The sequence below is a fragment of the Aotus nancymaae genome, unplaced genomic scaffold (assembly GCF_030222135.1).
Source record: "Aotus nancymaae isolate 86718 unplaced genomic scaffold, 86718_ANA_hifiasm-v0.15.2.pri h1tg000011l, whole genome shotgun sequence".
In the NCBI taxonomy this organism is placed as follows: Eukaryota; Metazoa; Chordata; class Mammalia; order Primates; family Aotidae; genus Aotus; species Aotus nancymaae.
Window position 1 is genome coordinate 34,342,148 of NW_026988422.1, and position 12,021 is coordinate 34,354,168.

Here is a 12,021-nt window from a genome sequence, read left to right on the forward strand (position 1 = left end):
TCTAACTGCTAGACTTTCCTCAGAGATAGAGCAAAATCCCTTGTGGCTGCCTATCCCAAATTCTCTGCTGGGTGTTCTGTAAAAGGCAATTCAACAGTATGATTTATCATGTTTCCTAGGGGAAAGGCATGTTTTGCTTGTGAATCTGTAGGCTACACATCTCTAGCCATGTCTGGAGCTCATACCAAGGCTGGGACTACTTTAACACATTCAGATCTAATTTAATGTTTTATTTTTCAACCAAGGAGTTGCATTGTTTCTATGACACAAAATAATGAGTTTGGATGTTCTCCCAGCCCCCCTACAACAGTAATCATTGATTTTCAGTTATTTAAGGATATGAAAGACACAGTCTTAGCTATCAACAACTGGTCAAATTAAATCATGTGTCAACATTTAAAGTGTAAAACTAAAGTTTGGTGGCAGACTATCTGCACGGGGGCTGGGGGTGGGGGCGGCACTAAACACGGTGCTAAATGCAAACTAAAATAAAACCAACCAACTTGGGTCTTCTGAAAGCTCAGATAATGAAATGTTAGCATTTTTCCTTTGCTCCTGGTATCCAATGAATAAATTAAGGCTTCTTAAGAAGAAAAATTATGTCTGAAAAACCCAGGAGCAGATCTGTATCTCCCACTGTATTACTCAGATAACCTTTTCAAATTAAGCGGGAGTACAATAGCTGACAGCTAGACTAGCAGATGGGAAATTCTGGTGCGGAACAAAAGTGGAAAAAGATAAATATTACGTATTCAAATTAGGGAATTTCTTTCCATTCCAAGAATATATTACTTCATTTTTTTTTTAATCTAAGAAGAAAAAAGCATAGAATAATTCTCTCTCTACTCTGCCATCAAGGTCAGCATAAGTGAACGGGCCCCACACCTCCTATCTGGGGCTATGTGCACATAAATCCACAACAAATACCAGTAGAACTCACAGAGTAGGTCCATTCCAAACTGATGCTGAGCGACATGCTCAAAGATGGACGTCAGGATGGGGAGTAGAGCCACTGTAGTATAGTTAATATTCTGAGAAACACCTTTAATCTGCGTTCGGGAATGGGTGAACTTTCCTAGTTTCAGGTTTTCTGAAGTCTTCTCCAAGTCTTCTGCAGCATTTTCAAAGAATGCTCGCAACCCAGCCTTCACCAGCTCTGAGCCTGACTTCATGACAGTCCTGAAAGCAAACAATGTTCAAATCTAGAAGCATAATCTGAACTTTTGGCCCATTCCCTTCTTGAAACTGGCAGTGTCGCCTGAGCAGACGTTTGCCACTCCTGCCACCCAATGACACTGTATCAGGAGAAAGGGAGACAGCAGTTAACATCCAGGAAGAAACCTGAATCACACAATCCCAGAGGGGCTAGCCACTGGACAGTCTGAGGAAAATACTACTCTTCAGGAAATACAGAGAACAATCCAGAATGAAGCCAATACTGGTTACCCGCTACCATCTATAGTAAGTTGCAACTGGCTAAAGTCTTCTGTAAATATCTAGTTAAAAGAACAGAGAAATGAGCTTTAAGAAAAGTTGTGGGATAAACAACTTTTATAAAGACTAGCTAGAAACATAAACTCTTCTGAGGCAAGACTTCTTAGAGAAAGAGAGCAAGGAAGTAAGTCAACAGAAGCTTAGATTTCTGTTAGTTTGCAGGAAATGTCCTAGGTTGGATGAGGAAAGAGAAAAAAAGACACCTAACTCTTTTAAAATAGACAGCTGGTTCAGATCTCTGGAAAAAAAAAAACAAAAAAAAAACCAAAAAAAAACATTGAAATGTGACCTGCAGGGATGAAGATCAGCTATGGATATTTGAAACATTCCCTCACAATGACAGTATTTCATAAAACTTAGAATTGGCACAAAACTTACAAGTCATCTATAATGCTTATATTTCTATACCTTATTCAGAAGATTAGGAAAAACTTGCTTCAAGGACAGATGCTTTTATCTATATCATTTTCCTGATAATCATTCAACTCATCAAGACAATAAAAACAAAGAAATAAAGTCAGTGAGATTTGTCTTTATAAGTATTCATGAGGTATCTTCCTGTTTTTTTGTGATGGGGTCTCACTCTGTTGCACAGGCTGGAGTGCAGTGACCTCTCATGGGAGCCTCCTGTGCTCAGTGATCTTCCCACCTCAGCCTCCCGAGTAGCTGAGATCACAGGCATGTGCTACCATGCCTGGCTCATTTTATAAATTTTTTGTAGAGGTCGGGGTCTGTGTTGCCCAGACTGGTCTTGAACTCCTGGCCTCAAGCGATCTACCCACTTCTGCCTCACAAAGTGCTGGAATTATAGGTGTGAGCCACTGCATTTGGCTCTTCCTAACTTTCTAGTCCCAGGTTTTGCTAGGAATGATGACTAAACACACCAACCTGCAACTGACCTTCATTAAACCAAAAGCAAAAACAAAAACTGGCCTCTCTCCAAAGACTTTTCCCAAATTTCTTAAAGAGTTCTCATCCCTTTAATAGTCCTTACTTACTCCCCTCCTTTTTTGGAGCCATTCCCAGTTCACTGTGGATTTTCATCTTTGGGACACTCTTAGTCTCCCATTCTTTTAGGTTGGTATCCTCTTTTGCATTGGTTCTTAGGAGGTGTGTCCTCCTCCCAACTTTGATAAGGACTTTTTTTTTTTTTTTTTTTTTTTAAGATGAGGTCTTGCTACATTTTTCAGGCTGGTCTTGAACTCCTAGGCTCAAGCAACTCTCCTACTTCAGCCTTCTGAGTAGCTTTGGCAGAAACCATGGTGCCCAGCTCTGACAAGGACCCTTCTGAATGGGCATGTTAAAGAAAGCTCCCTGTCAGTTCTTTCTACTGCTTCTTTCTCTCTCTCTCTCTTTTTTTGACACAGGTTTTGGCTCTGTCATCCAGGCTGGAGTGTAGTGGCATGATCTTGACTCACTGCAACCTTCACCTCCTGGGCTCAAGCCATCCTCTCACCTCAGCCACCCAAGTAGCTGAGACTACAGGCATGCACCACCATGTCTGGCTAATTTTTGTATTTTCTGTAGATAAGATGTTTCCCCATGTTGCCTAGGCTGGTCTCGAACTCCTGAGCTCAAGCAATCTGCCTGCCTCGGCCTCCCAAAATGCTGAGATTATAGGTGTGAGCCACTACGCCCAGCATGCATCTCTTTTTGTCTCATCATTTGCGTTAATATTGCCAGAACTTATGTATTATTTTTTATGACTTATTCCCAAATCCCTAGGCCATGTGATCAATGTCTTTGTTTCTGCTTCTTTTGAAGCCAGATCTCTCTGCATTTCCTTCTTTGGCCATTTTGAATTCAGAGTGCTGTTCATCTCTCCCATAACATTTGTAAATTCACCACCCACCAGGGGGGCTCTGCCACATTCTAAATTTTATCTTCTGAAAGATGCACTCCGCAGGAAGACAAGACAATAACTGATGAAGACTTAGCATTCTGTCTATGCCATGGTAGTGGCTCTTGTTATGTGAACTGAGAAAAAGAGAGTGCTAACTTCTAGGGTCAAACTCGTCTTTGCCCTGTCTCCCTTCTTTTCCCAAACCAGCCAGCAGCGATCTGTCTTCTCTTCAGTATAATAATTAGTGAGATGAGAGGGTCAGAAAGGAAGTCATGAGAAACTATTGGGAAAACAGGGAAGACTTACCTTGTGTCAAGTGTCTGAGCTAAGATGTGAAGACAGCTCACCATTGTAGTAGAATCACTACCTAGAATAAAAAATATCACCTGTGATTCCCCCCAAACTACTCAACCTGTCTTTCAAATGCAATCTTCTCCATATGCACAAACCATAGCCCAGTATAATTAACTACCAACACATAAAGAGCCGGGCTTGTGTTCAGAGACAATGCATTCATTTCTAGCCTGACACAGCCTTTGCTTTATGATGGATGTCAGAGGCAGAGCTTAAAATTTTCAATGGTGTGGAAAATCTGAGCAGTTAAAAGGGTAAAGAGGTCATTTATCACGCTTCAGACCAATTTTCTACAGCAAATTTAGGTGACACCTTAGTCCCAAGGCCCAGGTTGTCTGAGGAAGACACAAATAAAGGCAAAATGCAAGTTCAGGATAATTAAGGGAGGAACTGCACCTTTAGCAACACTTCACTTACCAAAGAGGGAAATCCTGTGTCTAACAAGAGCAGCAAGCTTGCAGAACAGGCTGAAGAAGAAAAGAAAGCAATTCAGAAGTCACGGAGTTTAAAGGACTCATACTTTGTATTTTCCACCCCAATGTCCCTTACACTGTGAAACAGAGAACATAGAGTGGCATTCTAGGAAGATGCACTATGTTCCTACCAAAGAATCCTCTGGTCTATGCTCAGGAACGTGTGGTTCACACTGCCTTGGAGAATCATGAAAGGTGCCTTGCAGGTAGCTCCATCCATACTAACTACAATCCCTCTGAAACAGTTATAGTATTTTGCAGTGACGCAGTGCAAAGTATCCTTTCCTATAGAGTACCATGTATTGAAACGTTCATTTGTGTGACATTCAGGGATAAATGAAGACTCTGGAAAAAAAGCATGATTTTCTCCTTGTTGCAATGGATTGCAAACCATTTCCAGCTGAGGGTGTGACATTTTAGTTGGGAGGTTGGCAAGAAGTTGTGATTGGAAAAGTGTTAATGGTTCAGGTACAAGGTGAGATTGTGTTAAACAAAAACATTTTAGGAATTGTGGGCCGGGTGCGGTGGCTCACGCCTGTAATCCCAGCGCTTTGGGAGGCTGAGGTGGGTGGATCACAAGGTCAGGGGATTGAGACCAGCCTGGCTAACACAGTGAAACCCTGTTTCTACTAAAAATACAAAAAAATAGCCAGGTGTGGTGGTATGTGCCTGTAGTCCCAGCTACTCGGGAGGCTGAGGCAGGAGAATCATTTGAATCCAGGAGGTGGAGGTTGCAGTGAGCTGAGATTGCTCCAGTGCACTTCAGCCTGGGCAACAGAGTGAGACTCTATCTCAAAAAAAAAAAAGAATTGTCTATTCTCTGTCATCTCTAGTTAGTCTCTGGGCCTGACCAGGTTGCTGTTTCAACTGGGTCCTTGGAAACTAGGAAAGCCCATGATGTATATTTTTGTGTTTTTTGACTCTCCTTCGTGATTTCACCCATATTTTCCCCCGTGGAACTGCTGAAGGTTCAGCTGTGCCTCATTGTTTGACTTTCCACAGTGACTAATGAGGGCCTTGTGACTTTAAAAAGGAGTCCATGGATGTTTCTGAATATGCTGCTAATGGACCCCATCTAGGGGTACTGTGGCCATCATCTGACCTGTGTTGCTGAAGCTCTTGGGAGGAGATTGCTCAGAACTGACATTATTGACACTGGCATGGCTAGACAAAAACATTGCAGTTGCTTCAGAAAGCAGTGAAATAGAAAGAGGGAAAAAAGAGAGAGAGAGAAAAGTCACCTGTACAGGCCACGGGTTCCCCTCGTGACACATTCCCAGTTTCTGATTCATAACCCATCATGGAGCTCCTTACCCCATTCAGGGCAGAAATCTTCCACAGGACAACTCAAATGGGGGAAGGAAAACATCCCGAGTGTCAGTGGGGATGAAAACCTGCTCACCTTTAAATGGTTTTCAATAAATGCCCTGAGTCTTTCTGGGCTACCTACTGGAAAATCACAGCCAAAGTTCCCATGGCTAGTTATTTGGTTTTGAAGTGGAAAAAGAGTTGTGACCCCCTGGCCTATAGCTTAAGAGAACACAAAGTAAGTCACCAGAAATTTGGCAGCCATCTAGGGTGATATTAAATATGGGTTGCTCTTTTTCTCTTCCCATGGTGTTTTTTTCAGAGACGGGTATGTGATGCAAACTCATGGAGTTGTGGGGAGGGGATAACCCTGTGGAATGTGGGCTCTGTAGCTCTGCCTGTGATTAGCGGGGCTGTCTTGGGGAAGCCTTTTAACTGCTCTGTGTGTTCACTTTCTCACTGTAGACAGTCATCATGGGACTCAGGTTTCAGAATAAGGGGCAGGTAAATTCAGATATTTCTGGTGAAAATGCTTCGAGGTGGACACATGTTCTGTATGAACATAAAACAATGTTTTTCTAACGAAGGCAGATATTTGGATTGTTTGATCCTAATATTAACATGGCTCACCTCACTGTTAGAAGTGCTTTCTCAGGCATGCCAAGGCCAGGATCTATCTGAAACTTCCAAAGGCTACTGCTTGTTCCCTATGGAGCCCAGGATTTAACTGGAAGCAGTGTCCTTAGGCCAGAGTTATGAGTGGCCCAAGTCCCCAAGTACCTCTCTTCCATCTTAGAGTTTGAAGGTGAAAAATGAAAGCAATCTCAGGGAGAGTCTGAGACCCATGGGCAAACGGCTGCAGATGCAGAAGAGGTGGAGCAAGGGCGAAGGATGCAAACAAGAGGAGTCTGGCAATGCAGAGACATTCAGTGCAAACATGACTGCTTCTGTGGGAGGGCAGCAAGCACACTGATGGATCTGAAAGCTATTTGCAAGGCTGATCAACTCTAGGTTGTATTCCCGCCATGACAAATGGTACCTGGTTGAACAAATGTTACATTTCCATGAATTAATAATCTAAGAAAAACAGATGAAGAAAACAGACACACCTGCCCTCTGTTGGATTATCTGAATACCTCACTTTACCCACTGTTTCCCTAGCTTCTTACAAAATACACTGGTGCATTCTGCAAATGTTTAGGTCATCTTTGGTCAGTACCCGATTTTAAGGGGTCTTGTTTTGATAGCATTGGACTTCTCCAGTCTTAACTTATAGTAACTAATTATGGTGCAAAATAAATCATACTTCATGTGGATGGAGAGGACTGGATTTTCTTTCCTTTTTGAGATGGAGACTCACTGTGTTGCCCAGGCTGGAGTACAGTGGTACCATCTCAGCTCACTGCAACCTCTGCCTCCTGGGTTCAAGCAATCCTCCTGCCTCAGCTTCTCGAGTAGCTGGGACTACAGGTGCGTGCCAACACATCTGGCTAATTTTTCATATTTTTAGTAAAGATGAGGTTTCGCCATGTTGGCCAGGCTGGTCTCGAACTCCTAACCTCAAGCGATCCACCCACCTCAGCCTCCGAAAGTGCTGGGATTATAAGCGTGAGCCATCTTGTGCAGCCAGGACTGGGTTTTTATTCTTGTTCTAAGTTATTAGAAGAGTCACTTTAGGCAGTTGAGTGAACCTAACTGAACTTCAACTTCTTCATCTGGAAAATGGAGATCATAATACACAGGCAGGTCTCAAAATTTAAAACATTGTGATGTTTCACAATGATTTTTATACAAATGGGCAGTAACTCTCATATATGAAAAACTATGCTCAATGCTTAGTTATGCTAAGTGTTTCATAAAAGTTAGCTAAATCTAAGTTGAATATCCTCCCCAGGATGGTGGATAGGCCCTATAATGTACACTGTTCACTGGATACTAGTATTTACAGACTATTTTCATTAGAGTCCTTAGCTTTTTACTATTTAAAAGTCTTAGTCCATTTCTGTCTTTCATTAATAAAATACAGAGAGAATTTGAGGCATAGCAGAATCCATCTCTTAGCCCAATCATGACAGATTCTCATTTCTGTTAATGTATCTACATGTTAGCCTAGTGGAATGAGTAGGAAGTCTGGTGCTTTTGCTAAAAAATTCTTTTCCTATTAGGAATTTAAATTGAATTATGTTGCTTTAGACTACAGATTTCAGCTCATCCACACCAGAACTTGTATGATCTGAGTCTTTTAAATTGTTTTAATCTTACAGAGTCTGATAAACATGGGATTCAAGGCAGTGTCCACATGTTTATTCTCAATGTCATGTGTTCACTTTTCCCAAGCTTCAGAATGATCTTGCCTTCTTCTCACTGTTGTCTCAGGACAGATTGGATTTTTAAAAATTATACTTTAAGTTCTGGGATACATGTGCAGAACGTGCAGGTTTGTTACATAGGTATACATGTGCTATGGCAGTTTGCTGCACCCATCAACCTGTCATCTACATTAGGTATTTCTCCTAATGCTATCCCTCCAGTACTCCCCCACCCTACAACAGGCCCCAGTATGTGATTTTCTCCTCCTTGTGCCCATATGTTCTCATTGTTGACCTCCCACTAATGAGTGAGAGCGTGCGGTGTTTGGTTTTCTGTTCCTGTGTTAGTTTGTTGAGGATGATGGTTTCCAGCTTCATCCACATCTCTGCAAAGGACATGAACTCACTCTTTTTTTATGGCTGCATAGTATCCCATGGTGTTTATGTGCCACATTTTCTTTATTCAGTCTATCACTGATGGACATTTGGGTTGGTTCCAAGTCTTTCTTATTGTGAATAGTGCTACAATAAATATACACGTGCATGTGTCTCTATAGCAGAATGATTTCTAATCCTTTGGGTATATACCCAGTAATGGGATTGCTGAGTCAAATGGTATTTCTGATTCTAGATCCTTGAGGAATCATCACACTGTCTTCCACAATGGTTGAACTAATTTATACTCCTACCAAGAGTGTAAAAGCATTCCTATTTCTCCACATTCTCTCCAGCATCTGTTGTTCCTGGACTTTTATTCTTTTGTTTTTTGAGACGGAGTCTCGCCCTGTTGCCCAGGCTGGAGTGCAATGGCATGGTCTCGATTCACTGCAACCTCCACCTCCTGGGATCAAGTGATTCTCCTGCCTCAGCCACCATGCCTGGCTAATTTTTTGTATCTTTAGTAGAGAGGGGTTTCACCATGCTGGCCAGGCTGGTTTTAAAATCGTGACCTTGTGATCTGCCCGCCTTGGGCTCCCAAAGTGCTGGGATTACAGGTGTGAGCCACAGTGCCCAGTCTCCTGACTTCCTTCTTTTCTTTTCTTTCTTTTTTTTTTTTTTTTGAGATGGAGTTTTGCTCTTGTTGCCCAGGCTGAAGTGCAATGGCACAATCTTGGCTCACTGCAACTTCCACTGCCTGGGTTCACGTGATTCTCCTGTCGTAGCCTCCCAAGTAGCTGGGATTACAGGCATGTGCCACTACATCCAGCTAATTTTGTATTTTCAGTAGAGATGAGGTTTCACCATGTTGGTCACACTGGTCTCAAACTCCTGACCTCAGGTGATCCACCTGCCTCAGCCTCCGAAAGTGCTGAGATTAAAGGCGTGAGTCAATGATCCCAGACTACTTTTTAATGATTGCCATTCAAAATGGCGTGAGATGGTATCTCATTGTGGTTTTGATTTGTATTTCTCTAATGACCAGTGATGACGAGCTTTCTTCATATGTTTGTTGGCTGCATAAATGTCTCCTTTTGAAAAATGTTTGTTTATATCCTTTGCCCACTTTTTGATGGGGTTTTTTTTTCTTGTAAATTTGTTTAAGTTCCTTATAGATTCTGGATATTAGCCCTTTTTCAGATGAATAGATTGCAAAATTTTCTCCTATTCTGTAGGTTGCCTATTTACTCTGATGATAGTTTCTTTTGCTGTGCAGAAGCTCTTTAGTTTAATTAGATCCAATTTGTCTATTTTGGCTGTTGTTGTCATTGCTTTTGGTGTTTTACTCATGAAGTTCTTGCCTACGCCTATGTCCTGAATGGTATTGCCCAGGTTTTCTTCTAGGGTTTTTATGGTTTTAGGTCTTATATTTAAGTCTTTAATCCACCTTGAGTTAATTTTTGCATAAGGTGTAAGGAATGGGCCCAGTTTCAGTTTTCCGCATGTGGATAGCCAGTTTTCCCAACATCATTTATTAAATAGGGAATCCTTTCCCCATTGCTGGTTTCTGTCTGGTTTGTCAAAGATCAGATGGTTTTAGATGTGTGGTGTTATTTCTGAGGCCTCTGTTGTGTTTCATTGGTCTATGTATCCGTTTTGGTACCAGTACCATGCTGTTTTGGTCACTGTAGCCTTGTAATATAGTTTGAAGTCAGGTAGTGTGATGCCTCCAGCTTTCTTCTTTTTGCTTAGGGTTGTCTTGGCTATGATCTTTTTTTGGTTCCAAATGAACTTTAAAGTAGTTTTTTCTAATTCTGTGAAGAAAGCCAATGGTAGTTTGATGGGAATAGCATTGAATCTATAAATTACTTTGGGCAGTATGGCCATTTTCATGATATTGATTCTTTCTATCAATGAGCATGGAATGTTTTTCCATTCGTTTGTGTACTCTTTTATTTCCTTTTGCAGTGGTTTGTAGTTCTCCTTGAAGTGGTCCTTCACATCTCTTGTAAGTTGTACTCCTAAGTATTTTATTCTCTTTGTAGCAATTGTGAATGGGAGTTCACTCATGATTTAGCTCTCTCGTTGTCTATTACTGGTGTATAAGAATGCTTGTGGTTTTTTTTCATATTGATTTTGTATCCTGAGACTTTGCTCAAGTTGCTTATCAGCTTAAGGAGTTTTTGGGCTGAGTCGATGGGGTTTCATAAGTACAGGATCATGTCATATGCAAACAGATGATTTGACTTCCTCTCTTCCTATTTTAAAACCCTTTATTTCTTTCTCTTGCCTGACTGCCCTGGCCAGAACTTCCAATACTATGTTGAATAGGAGTGGTGAGATTGGGCATCCTTGTCTTGTGCCAGTTTTCTAAGGGACTACTTCCAGCTTTTGCCCATTTAGTATGTTATTGGCAGTGGGTTTGTCATAAATAGCTTATTATTTTGAGATATGTTCCATTGATACTCAGTTTACTGAGTGTTTTTAGCATAAAGGGGTGTTGAATTTTATTGAAGGCTTTTTCTGCATCTATTGAGATAATCATGTAGTTTTTATCATTGGTTCTGTTTATGTGATGGATGTTTATTGATTTGTGTATGCTGAACCAGCCTTGAATCCCAGGGATGAAGCCGACTTGATCATGGTGGATAAGCTTTTTAACATGTGGTTGGATTCGGTTTGCCAGCATTTTATTGAGGATTTTCACATCTATGTTCATCATGGATATTGGCCTGAAATTTTCTTTTTTTTGTTGTGTCGCTGCTGGGTTTTGGTATGGGATGATGCTGGCCCCATAAAATGAGTTAGAGAGGAGTACCCCTCTTTCTATTGTTTGGAATAGTTTCAGAAGCAATGGTAACAACTCCTCTTTGTATCTCTGGTAGAATTCAGCTGTGAATCTGTCCGGTCCTAGGCCTTTTTTGGTTGGTAGGCTATTAGTTACTGCCTCAATTTCAGAACTTGTTATTAGTCTACTCAGGGATTTGACCTCCTCTTGGTTCAGTCTTGGGAGGATGTATGTGTCCAGGAATTTATCCATTTCTTCTAGATTTTGTAGTTTATTCGCATAGAGGTATTTATAGTATTCTCTGATGGTAGTTTGTATTTCTGTGGGATCAGTGGTGATCTCCCCTTTATCTTTTTTTATTGTGTCTATTTGATTCTTCTCTCTTTCCTTATTAGTCTGGCCAGTGGTCTATTTTTTAATCTTTTCAAAAAACCAGCACCTGGATTCACTGATTTTTTGAAGGGTTTTTTGTGTCTCTAGCTCCTTCAATTCTGTTCTGATCTTAGTTATTTCTTGTCTTCTGCTAGCTTTGAATTTGTTCACTCTTGCTTCTCTAGTTCTTTTAATAGTGATGTTAGGGTGTCAATTTTAGACCTTTCCCACTTTCTCCTGTGGGCATTTGGTGCCATAAATTTCCCTCTAAACACTGCTTTAGTTGTGTCCTAGATATTCCAGTATGTTGTGTCTTTGTTCTCATTGGTTTTAAAGAACATCTTTATTTTTGCCTTAATTTTGTTATTTACCCAGTAGTCATTCAGGAGCAGGTTGTTCAGTTTCCATGTAGTTGTGCAGTTTTGAGTGAGTTTCTTAATCCTGAGTTCTAATTTGATTGCACTGTGGTCTGAGAAACTTATGATTTCTGTTCTTTTGCATCTGCTGAGGAGTGTTTTACTTACAATTATGTGGTCAATTTTAGAATAAGTGTGATGTGGTGCTGAGAAGAATATATATTCTGTTGATTTGGGATGGAGAGTTCTGTAGATGTCTATTAGGTCTGCTTTGTTCAGAGCTGAGTTCAAGTCCTGAATATCCTTGTTAATTTTGTCTCATTGATCTGTCCAATATCGACAGTGA

At 41.0% G+C, this 12,021-nt stretch overlaps 1 protein-coding gene across 2 annotated transcripts in view; it reads right to left on the reverse strand.

Moving 5' to 3' along the window:
* Positions 1-12,021, reverse strand: part of RYR3 (ryanodine receptor 3) — a 563,010-nt gene that overhangs the window by 106,482 nt on the left and 444,507 nt on the right. For both annotated transcript variants that reach the window (XM_064374821.1, XM_064374822.1), the window contains exons 61-63: positions 4,109-4,158; positions 3,644-3,704; positions 941-1,179 (exon numbers count right to left, since the gene is read on the reverse strand). In XM_064374821.1, the coding sequence (XP_064230891.1) occupies positions 941-1,179; positions 3,644-3,704; positions 4,109-4,158 (350 nt within the window). The remainder of the gene's footprint in view (positions 1-940; positions 1,180-3,643; positions 3,705-4,108; positions 4,159-12,021) is intronic.